This window comes from Vidua chalybeata, chromosome 30 (genome assembly GCF_026979565.1).
Source record: "Vidua chalybeata isolate OUT-0048 chromosome 30, bVidCha1 merged haplotype, whole genome shotgun sequence".
In the NCBI taxonomy this organism is placed as follows: Eukaryota; Metazoa; Chordata; class Aves; order Passeriformes; family Viduidae; genus Vidua; species Vidua chalybeata.
The window spans coordinates 2,222,105-2,242,263 of NC_071559.1; the positions used below are offsets into that span (position 1 = coordinate 2,222,105).

Here is a 20,159-nt window from a genome sequence, read left to right on the forward strand (position 1 = left end):
GAGGGGTTCCCGTCTCTCCCTCCCCTGCCCCGGGGTGATGCCGGGACCACCCGGCCTTGTTTCCCCCCCACCCAGGAAAAACCTCCCTGGCCCACCGATCCGTGGAGGGCTATGAGCCCACGGTGGAGAGCAATAAGTCCCGGGTGGGTGGGTGGGTGGGGGGCTGCCTGCCCGGGGTGTCTTCCTGATCCCCCTGTGGGACCCCGGGTGATGAGGACAGACGTGTCCCCACTTCTGTGGGGAGTGGCTTGCACCCCAAAACCTTGTGCTGAGGGCTGAGGTGCCCCTGGGATGAGGTGGAAGTAGGTCTGAGCCTTGAGGGGAGGATTGGGGGGGTCCCAGGCAGCCCCCCAGACCTGGTGCCACCCTTGCAGCCTACAAGATGGTGGTGGTGGGCAAGGAGGAGCTCCATCTGCATCTGGGCAGGTAATGCTGGGGCAGTTTGGGGTGTCTGGGGGTGTTGTGGGGCTGCTGTCCTCCCAGCCACCCCTGCCACCGGTTTTGTCCCCCCTCTCCCCCAGCACGAGCCCTGCCACCCTCCATCACTGCCATCCGTGGCTCCATCGTGGTCCGCTGGGTGACGTTCCCTGAGGAACCCTCGAGGCTCGGGAATGAGTGACCTGGGACAGGCAGGACCCCTCGCTGGGATGAAGTGCCCAGATGTCCCCTTGTCCCCACAGCTTCCAGGTGGACAAACCCCCCACAATGCTGGGGGGAGGCACGGTAGGGGCTGTCCCTCCCGGGGAAGGGGTGCCAGGGTGCTCTGGGCCCGCAGCGTGCCCGAGGTGCTGGTGGGGAGCAAGGCAGAGCAGGCCCTGCAGAGGTCAGGGGGGTTCTGGGGTCCCACGTGTGTGTGTGTGTGTGTGTGTGTCCCAGTGACACGTCCTGGCTGTCCCCTGCGGGGAAGTGAGGACAGATGGAGGGAAGAAGCTGGCAGAGTCATGAGGGGCCGTTTTCCTCGAGTCCTCAGCCAAGGAGAGTCTGGGGCACGGAGCCCTGCCGTGCTGGCACTGATGTCCCCTCACCCTCGGGTGACCATGGGGATCTTCACGGAGCTCACCGAGGAGAGATCGACCCGGCTGGACAATTCCCATGGCAGACCCACCAGCCTGAGGTGATCCCTGGCGTGGGGCAGACCCTTCCCCGGGGCCCTCGCCCAGAGCACGGCAGCAGCTTTGGGGGATCCACGCGGGTGGGAACCCCTCGCTTCGCACAGGCTGGGGGTCCTGGCCCAGCCGGGAAGCCCCCCAGCTCATCGCTGCTGCCCCCCACACGCACAAGGACAGGTCGGGGCCGTCCCTGCTCCGGCAGGCAGGGCTGAATGCGGGTGTTGTTCCCGGCGTGGGGCCGGACCCGTGGGAGTCGCGGTTGAAACAATTCAACGTTGTTTTGTCTGTAAACCCCTGGACTGGGGGGGGGAGGCAGCGTGTGAGGCTCCCTTCCAACACCCCTGGATGTGCTCCAGCACGGGGCTCCCTCCAAGCCTGGATGTGCTCCCATGTGCCCCCTCCTCGTGGGACTGAGCACCCCAAGAGCCTCGCTGGGACCCTTGGGGGGGGGGGGTCCTTCAACCCTGTCCCCCCCTCCCCATTTCTCTCCCTGAGAACTTCAGCTCCAGCTTCGTGAGCCTGGGGGGGGCTCTGGCTGCGGTTCCCCTTGTGGCTTATCTCCACCCAGTCGGGCTAATTGTTGCTAATTACCCAATTATGGTGGTAAAAGAGGAGCAGGAGCTGCTGGGGGGCGTGAAGTGTTATTGGGGTGCTGGGGCCAGGGTAAAGCAGCCCGGGGGCTCAGGGGGGCTGCACCCCCTCAATAGCCCTCCCAAATCTCTGGGTCTGGGGGTTTGGGCTCCCGGGGGCCCTGGGTCTGACCCCCCCCTACCCCTCCCCGGGGCTGGGGGGTCCCGGGGGGGTTCAGGGTCCGACGGGGCTGATGTGGCCCCACACGGGGGGTACCGGGCCGGTGTATCCCTTCGGGTCTGGGGTGTGCGTGGCGCTGGCGGTGTCCGTGCAATGGGGAGCAGGACCGGCTGCTCCGGGGATACCGGGACCGGGCGTGCGTGGTGCAGGGCCGTGGCTCAGCAGCAGCACGCGGTGGCCGTGAGCGGGGACTAGGACCGGGCTCGGCGGCTGCTACCGGGGACCCCAGGACCGGGCATGGCGGCTGCTACCGGGGATTCCAGGACCGGGTTCGGCGGCTGCTACCGGGGACCCCAGGACCGCTACAGCCGCTACTCCGGGGACACCGGCACCGGACACAGCAGCTGTTCCGGATACACCGGGACCTGTCCCGGCGGCCGCTACGGGGAACCCCGGGACTGGACACAGCGGCTGATAACGGAGACACCGGCCCGGGGCACGGTGGGCGATCTCGCTGCCGCCGGCTGCTCGGGGGACCCCATCCCGGAGCCCACCCTCCCTTCCTCTCTAACCCCGCGGCCATCGCGGTCCGGCAGGCCTCCCTCGCTCCATCCTCGGGGCTGCCCCCGGTGCCGGTGCCGGTGGTGGGGGGGCGGAGCCTGGCGCCGCCGGCCCCGCCCCCTCCGTGCCCACGTGCGCTCCCGCCCCGGCGCCGCCGGGGTTAAGCGCGGCGGAGGGATCTTCCCCCCCCCCCCCGCCCCGCCCGGCAGCGTGCGCTGCGGCCGCGCGCGCGCCGTCACACCCCCCGCACCCCCCCCCCCCCCCGCGGCCGCAGCGCCCGCCCGCCGCGCACCGTCTCCCTCCGCCCGCAGCCCCCGCCGCCCAAAGTAGTGCGGGAGCGGCGGCGCCCCCCCCCCCGGTCCGCGGCTCCCCACTAGGACCCAGCGCGGCGGCGGCGGCGGCCCCGGCGGGGCGGGCGGGGCGGGGCGGGGGCGGGCGGCGGGACCTACTTTCCTCTGGAAATGGCCGCGCCGGGGAGCACCGAACGCCCCGCGCCCCGAGGCCCGTCGGCGTAGGGCGGCCGCGGGGGTGAGCACCGGGCGGGGGGCGCGGGGGTGCAAACGGCCCCGCCGGGGGGCCCGGGCGGGCGGGACGGGCCCCGGCGGCCCCGGAAGGAGCGGCCCCGCGGTCGTGCGGGCTCGGGCCGCGCCGCCTCCGCCGTGCCGCCGCTCCCGGTAAGGCCTGACCGGGGCCGGGCCCAGAGCGCGGCTCCCACGCCTTTGTGTCCGGTACCGGTGGGGCCCGGGCGGCTGCGGCGCAGGTACGGCCGGGCCCGGCGCTCGGGGCCCGGTGCCGGTGCCAGCGTAGGCCGCGGTGGGCCGGGGATCGGGGCCTGGCCGGCTCGAGCCCCCGGTTGCACCGGGGAGCGGGGGAAGCGTGGCCCGGGCGCACCGGGGAGGATGTGGGGGGGGTCGTGTCCCCTCGTGGTGGTTCGGCCCACCCGGGGGCGCGGGCCGGGCCTCCCCCCGGGGCCCGGAGCCTTTCCGGGGAGGGCCCGAATCCCCCCCGGGCCCACCGGGAACCGGGGCGAGGGAGGTGCTGGGTGGGACTCGACGCTCCTACCCCGCGGCCGGGACCCCGCCGGGGGGCTCCCTCCGTTCTCCCCGCGCCGTTTCGGGTTTTTTTTGGGGGGGGGGGGGTTGGCGCTGCCCCAGCGCGTCCCCCCCTCCCCGGTGCCCTGCACTCTGCCTTGGGGCTCCCCCCGTGCCCGCGGGTCCCCTCCAGATCTCCCCGCTCACCCCGTGTGTGCCTCGGGGTCCGGTTTGGGGTCCCGTTCGCTGCCCCCCCCCACCCCCCCCCCGGTGCTGGAGCCTTCTCGGGTTTTTGGGGTGCACTTGAGGCAGCAGTGGGAGGGGGCGGCTGCAGATCAGAGCATGGTCCCCCCCCCCCGGTTTGTGTTTTGTCGTGTTTTGGGGTGACTCTTCCCCCCTGTACCTATCCTGGGACCCCCTGTGCTGTGCAGGATTGGTGCTGGGTCTGAGGAAATAGGGGCACAGGCAGCTGCTGGTGGTGGGGACCCCATTTTTTGCTGCTTCCCAAATTCCCCGAGAAGATCCCCCATGTGGGAGGCACTGGGGGGGGTCCCAGCTTCGCTGTGAGCACTGGGTGTGCTCCCAGGAGGGTCCTGAGGGTTTCTCAGGGGTCTTGGTGACTCCCTGGGGTGCTGGTGTGTGGTAGAGCCGGGGTCACTGGTCCCCCTTCCCCACGGTTTAATCGAGGTCACCTGGGGGTTTGGTTGCCCCAGATGTTTTAGGGTGTCACTGGCTGGACTTGGGGAGGGCCTGGTGGGCAGAGGGTGATGGGGGAGGCCAGGGGGTCTCCTGGACCCCTGTGGAGCAGGGAGCCACCCCTTGCTCCTGGGGGACATTCCCAGTCCCAGAGCCCCTAAATTGCCTTGGGGAGAGTGATGGGGAGATACTGCCCTGTCCCTTGGGTTCCGGGGGAGGTGTCACCATCCCTGGTGCTGACGGGTGTCCCCCCCACAGCTGTGGCCCCCCAGGAACGCCGGAGGCAGGATGGACGAACAGAAGGTGCCCAGCGAGGAGAAGGACGCAGCCGCGCCAGGTGAGCCAGGGCAGGATTTTGGGGACCTGTCCCTGTTTCCCCTGTGGTGGTGACACCCCCTGTCCCCACAGCCGATGGGGTCATGGCCTCGGAGGAGATGGGCAGCGCCGAGGGGGACCCCCTGAAACCCCCCGAAGGAGCCTCTGCGGGGCCGGAGCCGGACAGCACGGGCATGGAGGGACCTCCCGAGGCTGGCAGGTGAGGGTGGGAGGACTCGGGGGTGGCGTGGAGCTATCGAAGGGGTCCTGAATATCCCTGACACCCGCCCCCGTTGTCCCCTCACAGCCCGCTGGGCCGCCGCTGTGCCCTCTGCAACTGTGGGGACTGGAGCCTACACGGGCAGCGGGAGCTGCAGCGCTTCGAGCCGGTGCCCGACTGGCCCGAGCGGCTGGTGGGCCACGAGCCCCCTGATGGGCCCGGCCAGCCTCCCCCAGGGCCCAGCCAGCTCCCCCCAGAGCCAGAGCTGGCGGGCGATGGCCTGGCACAAATTGGCTTCTCCGAGGGGGTGACCCCAGCGCAGCTCTTCGAGCCGACGGGTGAGTGTGATCACAGCACGGGGGTCCCCATCCTGCCACCTGAGTGTCCCCAAGCTGTCCCTGACACCCCCTCCCCGCAGGGCACTGCTGGGTGCACCACTGGTGTGCGGCCTGGGCGGCTGGCGCGGGACCGGACGCGGCCGGCGTGGCCAGAGCTGTTTTCTCAGGGATCTCACAGGTGAGCGGATCCCGAGGGGTCCGGGGGTGATGGCAGGGACTTGGTTTGCCCTGCAGGGACTTGCTGCCCTGCAGCAGTGCTCACCCCCTGGACTCCTCTGCCCTCAGAAATGTGAACGCTGCGGGCGGGCGGGGGCCACCATCCCGTGCCGGGCGGCCACCGGCTGCTCCCGCCTCTACCACTTCCCCTGCGCCGCCGCCAGCGGCTGCTTCCAGTCCATGAAGACCCTGCGGCTGCTCTGCCCCGAGCACGTGGCTGAGGCCGTGGACATGGGTGCGTGGGGCTGGGGACACCACCCCTGGGTGCTGGGGACACCACCCCTGGGTGCTGGGACCCTCCTGCCCTGGCGATGGGTCCCGGCAGGGTAGAATCCCACGGGCAGGTGGTCCTGACCCCCTTTTTTTGTGGCTGACAGAGGACGCGCGGTGCTCGGCGTGCAACGGGCCGGGCGACCTGCGGGACCTGGTGTTCTGCACCAGCTGCGGGCAGCACTTCCACGGGGCCTGCCTGGACATCTCCCTGACGCCTCGCAAGCGCTCGGGCTGGCAGTGCCCCCAGTGCAAAGTGTGCCAAACCTGCAGGTGAGCCCCCAGACCCGCGGTGGGGAGGGGGGGGGGGTATGCCCCCAAGGTGGGGTCCCAGCCCTCACTTGCCCCTGTGCCCTACAGGCAGCCCGGCCAGGACTCTGCCATGCTGGTGTGCGAGGCATGTGACAAGGGCTACCACACCTCCTGCACGGAGCCAGCCACCCAGGGCCTCCCCACCAGCTCCTGGAAGTGCAAGGTATGTCCTGCTCTCGCTCAGGGGTGCAGGGTGCCTGTCCCCCACTGCATCCCCTGACACATCTCTGCTTCCCCCCCAGAACTGCTGGGTCTGCTCAGACTGTGGCCAGCACCCCGCAGGGCCTGACTCCAGCTGCCAGTGGTCCCCGGGGTCCGAGGTGTGCGGGGACTGCCAGCAGCGCCGTGCCACGGCCGATGTCCCCACGGCGCCAGAACGCTCACCAGGGCCTGACCCGCCCGCCCAGATGTGAGTGGGGATGGGGGTAGTGGTTTGGAGGGGGCTCCGGCCCTTTGTGGGTGGGGGGATGTGTCCCACAGCCCTGGGGACAGGGTGGCCCGAGCGCTGCCCCCTCACGCAGGTTCCCCCATCCCAGGTCAGAGTCCCCTGTCCCCAGCAAGCCGACGGATGTGCCCGTGCCCCCGCCTGAGCTGGAGCCTGTGGGGCGCGATGAGGAGACGCAGCCCCTCGCGGACCCCAACGAGACACCCCCAGACGCCAAAGAGGCACCCCCAGATCCCAAGGAGGCTCCCCCAGGCAATGCCGAGTCTCCTCCTGGCGAGCTGGCCTCTGTGGAGGTGCTCCCCAGTGAGGAACCCCTGGAAGAAGTTCCCTCTGATGAACTGCCCCTCGATCAGCCGCCCCCTGACACGCAGCCCTCTGACATTCAGCCTCCTGATGTGCAGCCCCCTGAGGAGCCCCTTCCTCTCATGCTGCCCCCCGAGGAGCCTCCCTCTGACGAGCTGCCCCTCGAGACACCATCCCTTGCTGAGCTGCCCCCTGACAGACCCTCCCTCGAGGAGTTGCCCCCCAGTGAACCACCCCACAATGAGCTGCCCCTCGATGTCCCTCCCCTTGCTGAGCTGCCCCCTGAGAAACCAGCGTTTGAAAAGTCACCCCCCCATGAGCTGCCCCCTGAAGTACTGCCCGTTGACAAATCACCCCCTGACGAGCTGCCCCGCAATGGGTCACCCCCCAAACCTCCCCTGGAGGAGCCACCCCTGGAGGAGCTGCCCCCCAATGAGCTGCCCCCCACTGAACCACCCCCTGTCGAGCTGCTCCCCAAGGAGCCTCCTCCCGAAGCGCTGCCCCCCGAGAAGCTGAGCCCTGAAGAGCCCCCCCTTGTTGAGTTGCCCCCTGAAGAGCCAGTCCCCAGCGAGCTGCCCCCCGAGGAGGACCTGAAACCACCAGGTAATCTGGGGACTTTTCACTGTCCTCCTTTCCCCTCCTGTTGTCTCCAGTGGGTGTGGGGGTCCTGCACCAGGGGCTTCTCCCAGCACTGGCATTGCCCGATCCCCGTATTCCTTCTCTTTTCATATGTTGGTGCCCTTTTTGGGGTACTGTGGAGCTGTGGTGGGGGGAGTTTTGCCTCTCAGTCACAGAGGGGATGGAGGGGACCCCCACACTCCCTCACTCCATCCCCCAGGTCTCCTCCCCGAGGTGACGGTGGCAGAGGAAGCGCCAGCCCTGGCTCCAGAGGTGCTCCCTGAGGAGGAGATGGAGCTGGAGCCAGAGCCCTCGCTGCCCCCGGAGATGACACCCCCACCCTCAGCTCCCCCAGGTGGGTCTGGGGAAACACCAGGGTTGGGACTGGGGGGGTGGGTGTCTCTGGGAGGCTGTGATATCACTCTTCCCCCCCTCTCTGCCCCCAGCTCTCCGTGCCATCTCACCTGCACGGACCCCAGCTCCCTCCCCTGATGCCAAGGAGGACGAGGTGCTCGAGCCCCCCACCCCAGCCCTGCCTGAGCCCCCTGGCAGCCCTGGTATCGCCATGGACACCGACCCCCCTGGCTCCCCGCCGCCACCCCTGGGCTCCCCTGCTGTCACCCTGGCCCCTGCTGAGCCACCTGAGGATGAGGAGATGGAGATGGCTGGTGGCGAGGGGGAGTCCCCAACCAGCCCTCCTGGAGATGCCCCCCACGGCAGCCCAGCCCCTGAGCTGGGGCCCTTCCCAGGCCTGCCTGAGGAGGAGGAAGAGGAGGAAGAAGAGGCACCAAGGCTGGAGAGGGAGGGCACCAGTGGAAGCTCCCCGCCACTCAGTGAGGAGGATGCCCTGGAAGAAAGTCGGGCTGCGGGGGACCCTGAAGTCAAGGGGTCCCCTTCAGGGTCCCCCCTGCTCCTGGAACCGGAGGAGCTGGGCCCTGAGACCCCCATGGAGGTGTGCACTACCGGCGAGAAGCTGCTGGGGCACGGGGACGAGGGGTGCCCCGAGCCCCCCGCGCTGCGCCCACGGCCCGACATCCTCAACGAGATCTCCAACCTGAGCCAGGGGGACACAAGCAGCAGCTTCCCCGGCTCGGAGCCGCTGCTGGGGTCCCCAGACCCTGAGGGTGGGGGGTCTCTGTCCCCTGAGCTGGGCCCGGCCTCGGCTGATGCCAGCCTGCAGAAGGAGGATGCTGGGTCACTGCCGCTGGGTGCTGAGACTGACGACTCGCTGCTCTTCGAGCCAGCAGCCAAGGGTGACGGGGACAAGAGCCGGCGCCGCAGCTCCCCAGGGCGCTCCCGTGTCAAGCAGGTATCGGGGGACCCCTGCTCACCACAATTCTGGGGACCCCTCACCCTGAGCGCCCTGCTGGGGCCACGTCCCCTCCCTGGGCTGCCCCTGCAGCACGTAGGCGAGGGCTGAGCGCGTGGTGGGATGGGATGGGGGCTGTGCCCCTCTGCTGCCCTGGCATGAGGGTCCCACTGGGCCTCCTGGTGCTGTAACTCCCCTTCTCCCCTTGGCCACAGGGTCGCAGCAGCAGCTTCCCTGGGCGGAGACGCCCCCGAGGTGGGTCCCACGGGGGCCGAGGCCGAGGCCGTGCACGCCTGAAGTCGACCACCTCGTCTGTTGACACCTTAGCAGTAAGGCTGGGCTGGGGCAGAGGTGGGGTCCAGGGAATCCTTGAGCTGTTAGGCTGAGAGCTGAGAGTCTCCTCCATCCCCTTCCCTATCATCCCTTCCTTGGAAAGACTTAAGAACCCTTAGTGTGGGGGGGTTGGGGTCTCACGGGACGTGGAACTGCCTGCGCCTTTGCTGAGTCTGGGGGCTTCAGCACAAAAACATAGGGCAGGTACAGAACTTCCCCCTGGGGAGGGGTTTTGCTGCCCCTGCATCTTCCTGGTGCCCCCAGACTGCACAGAGAGGGTGTCCTCAGTGCTGAGCCTCCTGCTCTGTCCTCAGCTCGCTGATGTGGAGAGCTCGCCCAGCAAGGAGGAGGACGAGGACGATGATGACACAATGCAGAACACAGTCGTCCTCTTCTCCAACACAGACAAGTTTGTGCTCATGCAGGTAACGAGGGCATGGCAGGATGGACAGATGGACAGGGTGGGACAGACTCTGTCTCTCCTCTGCCAGCCGTTGTCTCCTCACTCACAACCTCTCCCTCCAGGACATGTGCGTGGTGTGTGGCAGCTTCGGGCGTGGGGCCGAGGGGCACCTGCTCGCCTGCTCCCAGTGCTCCCAGTGCTACCACCCCTACTGTGTCAACAGCAAGGTGAGGAGGGGGCCCAGGACCCCCAACCCCATCACAGAACTGTGCCGTGCCCCCCAAGGACACACGAGGTCGTGCCTGGCACGTCTTGTGTGTTGAGTTGTGCTCTGGCATGTCCGTGCCAAGCCCTGGGGTGTCCCCCACAGCCACACTGAGCCTGGGGACCCCTGTGGCCATGCCCGGGGCTCACCTGGCTGCCCTCCCATGAACCCAGATCACCAAGGTGATGCTGCTGAAGGGCTGGCGCTGCGTGGAGTGCATCGTGTGCGAGGTGTGCGGCAAAGCCTCGGACCCCTCGCGCCTGCTGCTCTGCGACGACTGCGACATCAGCTACCACACCTACTGCCTGGACCCGCCGCTGCAGACCGTGCCCAAGGGCGGCTGGAAGTGCAAGTGGTGCGTGGGGGACACGAGGGGAGCCGCGGGGGGAGCTCGGTGCTGGCGCTGACCCCTCGGGCCCCTCTCTCTCTCTCTCTCTCTCTCTGCAGGTGCGTGTGCTGTGTGCAGTGTGGGGCTGTGTCCCCTGGCTTCCACTGCGAGTGGCAGAACAACTACACCCACTGCGCGCCCTGCGCCAGCCTCGTCGTCTGCCCCTTCTGCCGCGAGAAGTACGTGGAGGACGACCTGCTCATCCAGTGCCGGCACTGCGATCGGTGAGCACGGTGCCCTGGGCTTGAGGGGCTCAAATCTGGGGTCCTCCAGGGGAGGCCGTGGTGTGTGATGGGTCCCCCACGCTGCCCGCAGGTGGCTGCACGCCGCGTGCGACAGCCTCTTCACTGAGGAGGAGGTGGAGCAGGCTGCGGATGAAGGTTTCGACTGCAGCGCCTGCCAGCCCTACGTGGTCAAGCCTGGTGAGCTCACGGGGCAGGGGGGAGCTCTGGGGGACCTGGGGGGGCGTTTGAGTGTTGTGGGGACTCACCTGCTCCTCTGCTTTCCTGCCACAGTGCCCGCGCCTTCTGCAGAGATGATCAAAGCCAAGGATCCAGGTGCGTGCAGTGCCCTCCCCGGGGCCATGGGGGTTCCTAGGGCTGTGCCCTCTTCTGGCCACGCACCCAGCGCTGGTGTTTGTCCCCTCAGAGCCGCAGTATTTCCGCTTCGAGGGCGTGTGGCTGACAGAGACGGGGATGGCCGTGCTGCGCAACCTGACCCTGTCACCCCTGCACAAGCGGCGGCAGCGCAAGGGCCGCCCGGGCACCCTCAACGGGGATGGGGGGCTGGAGGGGGGTGACCCCCTGGGCCCTGAGGACAAGAAGGACGGTGACCTGGACACCGATGAGCTGCTCAAAGCTGACGGTGGGTGTTCCCGCTGGGGGAGCTTGGGGGGTTGCAGGTGGGGGTGTCAGGGGATCCCGCTAACGTGCACCACCCCAGCAGTGGGTGTGGAGCACATGGAGTGTGAGATCAAGCTCGAGGCTCCAGCCAGCCCTGACCGCGACGCTGGAGCTGATGGGGACTCAGGGAAGGGGCTTGAGGACCCTGAGGAGTGCAAGAAGAGGAAGCGCAAACCCTACCGGCCTGGTGAGTGTCCCACAGACCCTGAACCCTTCCAGGCTGTTCTGTGACCCCGCTGTGATCCCCACTCCTCCTCTGCTCCCCCCCAGGCATCGGTGGATTCATGGTGCGGCAGCGCAAGTCCCACACGCGGCTCAAGAAGGTCTCGGCGGTGCTGCCAGACGTGGGGCGAGAGGGGCTGAGCACCGAGGGACACCCTGAGGAAGGTAGGGCCCAGTGGCACCCCTTCCCCCTCTTTTCCCCCCCCATTTCCCCCTCTTTTTTCCCCCTCTTTTTTCCCCCCCCTTTTCCCCTTTCATTTCTCAGCACCATTCTTTTTCTCCATTTCCCGTTCCCTTCTCACCCCCAGGGATGTGGGGGGGCCCTCAGGGTGCGCCTCACAGCGCTGTGCCAGTGGCACAGGAACAGCCCCAGACCCTTTTTGGGGGGGTGGGTGTTCATTGCTGGGGGGTTTTGCAGGGGCTCCCGCTGATGTCCCCGCCGAGGCTGGCCTGGATCCAGGCTCAGGAGAGGGGGACGAGAAGAAGAAGCGCCGGGGACGGAAGAAGAGCAAGTTGGAGGACATGTTCCCCCCGTACCTGCAGGTGGGGATGGATGGGGGGGCTGGGGGTGGGTGGGGGGGGAACACGCCCCCCCCCTCCGATGCTGACGCAACCCTCCCATTCCAGGAGGCGTTTTTTGGGAAGGCACTGATGGACCTGAGCCGGAAGGCGCTGCTGGCAGCAGGCGGGGTTGGGGACGGGGCCGCCCGCCCCGCCTTGGGCCAGGGTGCCCCAAGGCCCAAGGGGGACCCCAGCCTCACTGGGGCACTGCAGGGGGGCGCCCCGGACAGGAGGGAGACCCCCACCCACCCCCGAGGTGAGTGTGGCCAGGAGTGGGTCTGCAAGCCAAACCACGGCTGCTGTCCAGGAGGGGGCTTACAGGGGTTAGTGGGGGAGTTATTGAGGGTCCCTAGTGTGGTTGGAGGTCCATGGGGTTATTGCAGGTCCCTGGGTTTGTTGGAAGTTGTTGGGGTCCACAGGATGGCTGAGGGGTTGTTGGGGGTCTTGGGGGGATACTGGAGGTCACTGGCGTTGTTGGGGGACCCCCACTGTGAGCAGCTGCTGCGGGCTCTGAGGCTCGAGGGCTGTGAGGGGCGGCCATCGCCACTGAGGGGTGTGGGAGGACGCTGGGGCTCGGGGGGGCGGTTCCTGACCCTGCTCGCTGAATCCTGGGCTACCCTGCAGGCGACGACAGCACTGACGGCAGCGCCGCCGCTCCCGACGACGATGGCAAGGACGAGGCGAAGGCCGAGGACCTGGGTGAGACCCCTGTGGGACCCCCGGCAGCCGAGTCCTCCACGGGGCGTAGGGCGCCCTCAGCCATCGAGACGAAACTCGATGGTTGAAGGGTCCGCTCTAGGCAGGGCTGAGCTCTATGGTTCCCTAGCACGTCAGTTCCCATGATGCCGGTGACCATAGAGTGGCGGCTAGAGCGCCCCCGCGTGGCGCGGCGGCGCTGGAGGACCGAAGGCCTCCTGTCGCTTGTTGGGTGCCGGGGGCTGCCCCGTGGGGGTCCCCAGCCCTGAGCTGGGGGTCCCCAGAGCCTGAGGGCACTTCTGATTCTTCCTCACAGGGGCCGACGAGCCGAAGGATTCCCCAGACCGCGGGGACAGCGAAAAACCAGCCACCCCGGGCGAGGGAGCACTGAGCTCCGACCTCGACAAGATCCCCACGGAAGGTGAGAGCGTCCTGCAGCCCTCTTCTGCTGAAGCGGCGTTGGTCCCAGGAGCGTGACCCCCGAGGGTTCTCCACTTCCCATCGGTGTGGTATTTGCACCCAGCTCCTTCGTTTGCCTCCGCAGAGCTGCCCAAGATGGAGAGCAAAGACGTGCAGCAGCTCTTCAAGGACGTGCTGGGCTCGGCGGAGCGCGGGGAGCAGCCCCTCAACTGCGTGGCCGCGGGGATGGAGGCCGGGCAGGACCCCAGCCGAGCACAGCGGTCGTTCCTGCAAGGAGACCTCCAGCTCTCGGGGCAGGGTGGGTGGAATTGGCAGAGCCCCCATCATCCAGGAGGTCCCTGGAGAGTGTGGTGAAGGGCAGGGCTTGTTTCCAGCCTCAGGAAAGCCAAACTCACAGGGTTGGCCTGCTTGGAGAGCGCTGGTGCCTGTTGTCTCTGAGAGCCCAGGCTCCTGGGGGTGAACATGGAAAGCATTTTGGGGATTGTGTTGTCTGGGGGTTATTTGGGCCCCCAGGGCAGATGCAGGTGTGTGCCCCAACTTTGTTTTCCCTGCAACCCATCTCCTTTCCCTCACAGGGAGCGTTTCCTTGGGCTCGCTCTCCGGATCCGTGTCCTTGGACTCGTACTCGGGGGTCTGCCAGTCCCCGTTCCTCGACAGCAGGTACTTAGAGGAGCTGGGAATGCCCTCCTGGGAGGAACTGAGCTGCAGGGTGTCCTGGGACCCACACTTCCCTCACAACCTGACCCTCTGTGACTCTCCTCTCCACTCAGGGAGCGGAGTGGCTTCTTCAGCCCAGACCACTGCGAGCCCGAGAGCCCCTGGGCCAGCAGCTCGGCCGCCACCACCCCCTCGACCCCCACGACGCCCACGACGGAGGGCGAGGGTGACGGGCTGTCCTACAACCAGCGCAGTTTGCAGCGCTGGGAGAAGGACGAGGAGCTGGGTGAGCTCTCCACCATCTCCCCTGTCCTCTACGCCAACATGAACTTCCCCAACCTCAAGCAGGATTATCCAGGTAGGGCTCTGGGGGGGCTGCAGCCGCCCCGTTGGGGTGAGGGTTGGGGGTATGGGTGGAGCATGACTCCCCTGGTCCCTTTCTCGAGGGGAGATCCCGGCTTTTCTGCCACTGAAGTGTTCTCTACAGTGGGCAGGGGGTCTTAGCTCCATTTCCTGGGCTGTCCTTTCACATGAGGGAGGAACGGTGACCCACCAAGGATATGAGTGGGCTCATCAGGTCCGGGCTAATGTTGCTTTCCTCCCCTGTATCTGCTCGTACTGGACTCCCAGACTGGTCGAGCCGCTGCAAACAGATCATGAAGCTCTGGAGGAAAGTCCCTGCCACGGACAAAGCCCCGTATTTGGTGAGTGCCAGGAGGTCAGCGGGGTGGGGGGCCGGGGCACCGGGGGCTGCAAGTCAGCTGGCTTCGTGTCTTTGTTAGCAAAAGGCCAAAGATAACCGGGCGGCTCATCGCATCAACAAGGTGCAGAAGGTACGTGAGGCGCGGGGAGGTGCCCGGCGGCCCCGGCCCAGCCCTTGGGGACATTGGTGTGCCCACCCCCAGCCCGTGCCCAACCCGTGGGGAGGGCTCCCACAGCGCTGACGGCCTGGCTCTCTCTGCAGCAGGCCGAGAGCCAGATCAACAAGCAGACCAAAGGGGAGGGACTGCGCAAGCCTGAGAGGCCCTCGCTGCACCTGCGGATCCCGGTGCCGCCAGGGGCACAGCCCGTCTACATCAGCAGCCCCCCCGCCACCGGCGAGGGCTTCCTGAAGCCCCCGGCGGGTGCCGGAGGGGGACCGGAGTCTCCCAGCGAGCTCTTCCTCAAGCTCCCGCCCCAGTCCCCTGCCCAAGTGCCTTCGCACGACCCCTACGGCGCGGCCCCCGCCTACGCGCTGGAGCCCCGCTTCCCCTCGCCCCTGGGCCAGAGCCCCACGTCGGGGGCTGCCTTCCAGCCCTTCCCTAGCCAGCCCCAGCCCCTCGCAGCCCCCCGTGCTCCCCCCGACTTCCACCCCACCCCGCCTGGCACCCCCCGGCACCAACCTGGCACCCCTGACCCCTTCCTGAAGCCCCGGTGCCCCTCTTTGGACAACCTCTCGGTGCCAGGGAGTCCTGGGGCGCGGCCGCCCGAGGCTCTGCTCTCTCCCCTGCCTTTCGGGGAGCAGAAGAAGGCTCTGGAGGTGAAGAAGGAGGATGGGGGAAGCCTGGGGGTCTGCTCGCCCGGCTACACTTCTGCCATGGGCTACGGGGACTCCCCAGGTGGCCCCCACCTCTCGGCTGCGGAGCTGAAGGCGGCCGACGTCTTCAAAGCCCCCATGACCCCACGGGTCTCTCAGGTAGAGCCGCAGAGCCCGGGGCTGGGGCACCGGCCCCCCGACCCCCATCCCCTGGCCCCCTCACCCCCTGGCCACCCTGATTTGTACCGTCAGTCGCCCTACCTGGACCCCTACTCGCAGCCCCCGCTGACGCCCCGGCTGCAGCCCCCCGAGGCCTGCTGCGCCCTCCCGCCCCGCTCCCTGCCCTCTGAGCCCTTCTCCCGCATCCCTGCCAGCCCCCAGTCCCAGTCCAGCTCCCAGTCCCCCCTAACCCCCCGCCCTCTCTCCAACGAAGCCTTCTGCCAGTCCCCTGTCACCCCTCGCTTCCAGTCCCCTGATCCCTACTCCCAGCCACCCTCCCGGCCGCAGTCCCGGGATCCCTTCACCCCACTGCACAAGCCCCCCCGTCCACAGATGCCGGAGCCGGGGTTCAAGTCAGTGGGGGCGGCTGGCGGAGGTTTCGGGGGCACCCCGGCAGGTGACCCCCACGCCAAGGCAGCGGCCGGGCCACAGCCGCCCTTTGCCCGCTCGCCTGGCGCCAGCGTTTTCCCGGGGAGCCAGCCCCCCATGCGCTTCACCTTCCCCCCGGCCGTCTCGGAGCCGCTCAAGGGCTCCCCGTCCCACCAGCCCCACGGGATCAACAGCCATTACGGCTCTGGGAAGCCCCAGAGCTCGGCCTACGCCTCGTCCCCCAGCTTCCACCAGGCCAGCAGCCCGCTGGGCCCTGGCACTGCCGCCCCCGACTCGTACAGCCTCTCGCCCCTGCGGCCCCCATCAGTGCTGCCGCCGCAGCCCCCGGCCCCCCCGCAGCAGCAGGACCCTTCTGGAGCCTTCCTGCCCCGTGCTGCGCTGGGACTGACGGCTGACAAGAGGGAGGAGGTGGCTGCAGGGCTCTCGGCACCCCCAAACCGGGACCTGGCGGAGCTGCCTGGTGCCCAGGACGGGGCTCTGGGCACCATGAGCCAGTCGGAGCTGGAGAAGCAGCGCCAGGTGAGGTCTCTCCTGGGATCCAGTTGCGTCCATTCGGGTTTGGGAGGGAATGAAAGGGAAAAACTGGGACTGTGGAGGCATTGGTGGCCACTCTGTATGTCGTTTGTTTTGCTGGGTTTGGTCCTGTTGCCACTCTGGACTCTAACACTGAATTCTTCTCAGCGCCAGAGGCTCCGGGAGCTGCTCATCCGCCAGCAGATCCAGCGGAACAGCCTCCGGCAGGAGAAGGAGAGCGCGGCTGCTGCTGCCTCCTCCTCGCCAGCTGGCTGGGCACCTGAGGCCGGCGGGCAGAGCTTCGAGCTGAGCCGGGCCGTGGCCCCGTACCAGCCGGCACAGGTGGGAGAGCCGGGGCACGGTGTGCACGGGGGGGATGCGGCTGATGGAGGGGCACGGGGAGCGATGTGGCTGATGGAGAGGCACAGGGAGGATGTTGTTGATGGAGGGGCACGGGGAGGGATGTGGCTGATGGAGGGGCAAGGGGAGGGATGTGGCTGATGGTGGGATGACTCTCTTTTTTTCCTTCCTTCTTCCAGGACAAGGCTCTCCTCGGGACTCTGGCCACGGCAGCTGGCGCTGGGAAGCTGCCCGGCTCTGTCATGGTGCAGGCAGCGTTCACGCAGGACGAGCGGCTCTCCCGGCCCCCGCCGGCGGCCACGCCAGCCATGCTGGACATCAGCGGGCGGTGGGTGCCCCCTGGCAGGGCGATGGGCTCAGCATGCACGGGTGGGAGCCAGCACATATCACACGTGTACCCCCAGCGTGTGGGGATCGCTCTGGTGGGAGGGGATGGCTGTGGGAGTTTGGGTGCTTGGCGCAGTCTGAGGGGAATGGGACGTAGTGTTTCGGGGCTGTGCCAAGCTGGTGCCAACATCACGGTGTCTTGCAGGGCGTCGGTGGGGCCCCCCCAGGCCTTCTACCCCCGTGGCATCTTCCCGTCGCCATCCCCGCAGCAGCAGCAGCACCTCTGGCAGCAGCAGCAGCAGCAAGCGGCCGTGGCGGCCCTGCGGCTCCCTGTCACCTCCCGCTTCGCCCCCCCGGCCGCTGGGACCCCCATGGGCAGCCTGGGCACCCGCCTGCCCACCCCTGCCGAGGCCGTGCCCCCCTCACCAGCTGCCCTGGGCGCTCCCTTCATCGAGCTACGACACAACGTGCAGAAAGGACCTGGGGGTGTCGTGGGATCTCCCTTTGCCCCCCAGGCACCCCGGCCTCGATTCTTCCTGCCCGGGGAGGAGGGCACCCCCCAGGCCCTGTGCACCCCCGTCATGCCCCTGCAGGCGCTGCCATCCCAGAAGGTTCCAGCACCGCTGCCACCCACGTCCCCGCAGGGAGCAGAGATGGGCAACAGCCACCAGCAGCCCCACGCCAAGGCGGCACCCCCGCTGCCAGCACCCACCCTGGAGCTGCAGCAGCACATCCCCCCGCGCCCGCTGTCCTCCGGTGCCGCCCTCCGCCCCGAGGGTCCCAAGGATGGCCCCGCTCCAGACCCTGCGCCGGCCCCAGGGAAGAGCCACCTGAGCCTGGAGGGGGGGCGGCTGCCCTGCGAGGTGCCCGTGGAGCCTGATTTGGATGACGACTTTGGCTCCCACAAGGACTTGGAAGATGATGATGATTTGGCCAACCTTAGCCTGGATCCAGATGTGGCCAAAGGGGATGATGACTTGGACAACTTGGACAGCCTGGAGACAGCAGACCCCCACCTTGATGACCTGCTGAATGGCGACGAGTTCGACCTGCTGGCCTACACTGACCCCGAGCTGGACACTGGTGACAAGAAGGACATCTTCAATGAGCACCTGCGCCTGGTGGAGTCGGCCAATGAGAAGGCTGAGCGTGAGGCCCAGCTCAAGACAGAGCCACCAGCGCCCACCTTGAAGCTCCCCGACCCTGGGGACAGCAAAGATGTGACCCCATCTGCGGAGGATCAGGAGGTGCCCAAGGAAGGACTGGTGTCTGGGATGGGCCTGGGACTCTCTGCCTGCCCCACGGGCGCTGTGCTGGCCAGTGACCCAGCTTTCAAGGCACAGGGTGCAGAGGCAAAGGCCGGCTCGCTGCCCACTGACGTCAAGCCCAAGCTGGAGGACGGCTGCCTGAAGACCTCACCCTGCCAGTTCACCACCACCGGCCCCGAGCGCCTCCCGGTGCCCGTCAAGTCAGAAGCACTGCAGGGCACAGATAAAATCTCTGCCTCCCTGGGGCTGAGCGTCAAACCTGGCCAGACCCTGCTGAGCTCCAGCACCGGCCCCACTCGCCTCAGCCTGACTCAGTTCTCCAACAGTGGCCACACTGGTGTCCCCGTGCTGGAGAAGGACCCCTACACCGGCCCTGGCCGTGGGCTGGCAACTGCCCAGCTGGGTGGCCAGAGCAACCCCTTGCTGGAGAAGTTTGAGCTGGACAGCGGAGCCTTGGGGCTGGGCAGTGCCCGGCACTCGCCGGCGGATGACTTGGACAAGATGGAGAGCTCGTTGGTGGCCAGCGAGCTGCCGCTGCTCATCGAGGACCTCCTGGAGCATGAGAAGAAGGAGCTGCAGAAGAAGCAGCAGATGTCAGCCCACCTGCCCCGTGGCACTCCCCACCTCCAAGCCCCAGGGCACCCCATGCTGCACACAGGAGCATCTGGGCAGCCTCCCGAGGGGCAGCCACCCCGTCTGGGCACCCCGCAGACACCCCTCCAGCTGGGGCTGGTGGCCCGGCCACCGCTGCTGCCACCGCAGCCCCCCCGGCTCAACGCACCCCAGCAGGGCCCAGCTCTGGCCCCCCACATGGGCATGGGCTCTGGGCAGCCCCATGTGCTGTCATCCCCCCACGGGGTGCAGGTAGCCCTGGGGCAGCCGCAGCAGAGCCAGCAGCAGGTGCTGGTGCAGAAGCCGATGGCCGGGGTGCAGCCCCCCACCCTGGGCCTGAAGCCCCCCCAGCTCGTCATGCAGCAGCAGTTGGCCAACAGCTTCTTCCCAGACACAGGTAGGGGCTGTGGGTGACTGTTTTGGGGGAGCACGGGGTCCTTTCGGGTGGGGGGCATAGGGCTGAGCGTGCTGTGGTCTCTGTCCCAGCAGACCTGGACAAGTTTGCGGCCGAGGACATCATGGACCCCATTGCCAAGGCCAAGATGGTGGCACTGAAGGGCATCAAGAAAGTGATGGCTCAGGGCAGCATTGGGGTGGCCCCAGGCATGAACAGGTAACAGACATGGGGATCTGGGGGGCACAGGGTGGGGCAGGTAGGTTGCTTTGGCTCTGGCTCACAGCCCATTTGTGTGTGTGTGTCTTCCAAAGGCAACAGGTTTCCCTGCTGGCGCAGCGGCTCTCAGGGGGCCCGGCTGTCTCTGAGATGCAGAACCACTTACTGGCGGGGAGCGGGCAGGTGAGTGGGGTGTCCAGGTGGCCTACAGGGGTCTCTTGGGGCTGGCAGGCCAGAACTGGTGGTTTTATGGCTCTCTGAGGGGGTTGGGTTAATGAGGAGAGGACAAATCCACAGCACGTGTCTCAAACACTCCGTTTTCTGCCAGGAGCGGAGTGGCACAGACCCCACCCAGGCTCGTCCCAACCCACCCACCTTTGCACAGGGCGTCATCAGTGAGTACTGACATGGCAAGGCCGGCGTGGTGCGGGACAGGGTTCACCCTGGTCCTGGGGCCGGGGTCCCCACTGACCCAGGGTCTCTGCTTACCCGGGGGTCCTCACTGATCTGAGCCCTCTCCCCGTCCCACAGACGAGGCCGACCAGCGCCAGTACGAGGAGTGGCTGTTCCACACGCAGCAGCTGCTGCAGATGCAGCTGAAGGTGCTGGAGGAGCAGATCGGGGCGCACCGCAAGTCCCGCAAGGCGCTGTGTGCCAAGCAGCGCACGGCCAAGAAAGCCGGGCGGGAGTTCCCCGAGGCCGACGCCGAGAAGCTGAAGCTGGTAACGGAGCAGCAGAGCAAGATCCAGAAGCAGCTGGACCAGGTAGGACCCTGCATGTGGGTGGGCACCTTGTCCTTGGTGCAAATGTGATGTCCTGAGCGCTAACGCTTCGCTGTTCCCAGTGCCAGCCTCGCTATTCCCGACTTTAACACTGTGCTGTCCCCAGTGCAAACGTGGTGTCCTCAGAGTCAATGTGCCATTTCTGGCTCTGCTGCCCTGCTGTCCCCAGCAGTAATGCTGAGCCAGTCCTGGTATTAATTCCCTGCTGTTCCTGGCACT

General features: G+C 67.7%; 1 protein-coding gene across 4 annotated transcripts in view; it reads left to right on the plus strand.

Annotated features, from left to right (window-relative positions):
- Positions 1-2,880: 2,880 nt before the first annotated feature.
- KMT2D (lysine methyltransferase 2D) overlaps positions 2,881-20,159 on the plus strand; it is a 28,143-nt gene continuing 10,864 nt past the window's right edge. For 2 of the 4 annotated variants that reach the window (XM_053967398.1, XM_053967400.1), the window contains exons 1-39: positions 2,881-2,948; positions 4,406-4,484; positions 4,556-4,682; positions 4,770-5,020; positions 5,101-5,198; positions 5,306-5,471; positions 5,614-5,779; positions 5,867-5,981; positions 6,061-6,227; positions 6,355-7,169; positions 7,405-7,539; positions 7,631-8,493; positions 8,709-8,822; positions 9,141-9,251; positions 9,352-9,456; positions 9,668-9,849; positions 9,942-10,106; positions 10,198-10,304; positions 10,398-10,439; positions 10,531-10,746; positions 10,825-10,971; positions 11,055-11,171; positions 11,425-11,549; positions 11,634-11,823; positions 12,192-12,266; positions 12,580-12,684; positions 12,808-12,981; positions 13,259-13,343; positions 13,454-13,698; positions 13,971-14,044; positions 14,123-14,173; positions 14,305-15,984; positions 16,147-16,320; positions 16,518-16,666; positions 16,871-18,942; positions 19,035-19,158; positions 19,254-19,341; positions 19,487-19,553; positions 19,690-19,922. In XM_053967398.1, the coding sequence (XP_053823373.1) occupies positions 4,436-4,484; positions 4,556-4,682; positions 4,770-5,020; positions 5,101-5,198; positions 5,306-5,471; positions 5,614-5,779; positions 5,867-5,981; positions 6,061-6,227; positions 6,355-7,169; positions 7,405-7,539; positions 7,631-8,493; positions 8,709-8,822; positions 9,141-9,251; positions 9,352-9,456; positions 9,668-9,849; positions 9,942-10,106; positions 10,198-10,304; positions 10,398-10,439; positions 10,531-10,746; positions 10,825-10,971; positions 11,055-11,171; positions 11,425-11,549; positions 11,634-11,823; positions 12,192-12,266; positions 12,580-12,684; positions 12,808-12,981; positions 13,259-13,343; positions 13,454-13,698; positions 13,971-14,044; positions 14,123-14,173; positions 14,305-15,984; positions 16,147-16,320; positions 16,518-16,666; positions 16,871-18,942; positions 19,035-19,158; positions 19,254-19,341; positions 19,487-19,553; positions 19,690-19,922 (9,969 nt within the window). In that variant the 5' untranslated portion in view covers positions 2,881-2,948; positions 4,406-4,435. The remainder of the gene's footprint in view (positions 2,949-4,405; positions 4,485-4,555; positions 4,683-4,769; positions 5,021-5,100; positions 5,199-5,305; positions 5,472-5,613; positions 5,780-5,866; positions 5,982-6,060; positions 6,228-6,354; positions 7,170-7,404; positions 7,540-7,630; positions 8,494-8,708; positions 8,823-9,140; positions 9,252-9,351; positions 9,457-9,667; positions 9,850-9,941; positions 10,107-10,197; positions 10,305-10,397; positions 10,440-10,530; positions 10,747-10,824; positions 10,972-11,054; positions 11,172-11,424; positions 11,550-11,633; positions 11,824-12,191; positions 12,267-12,579; positions 12,685-12,807; positions 12,982-13,258; positions 13,344-13,453; positions 13,699-13,970; positions 14,045-14,122; positions 14,174-14,304; positions 15,985-16,146; positions 16,321-16,517; positions 16,667-16,870; positions 18,943-19,034; positions 19,159-19,253; positions 19,342-19,486; positions 19,554-19,689; positions 19,923-20,159) is intronic. The other 2 variants (XM_053967399.1, XM_053967401.1) reach the window with 1 other exon arrangement.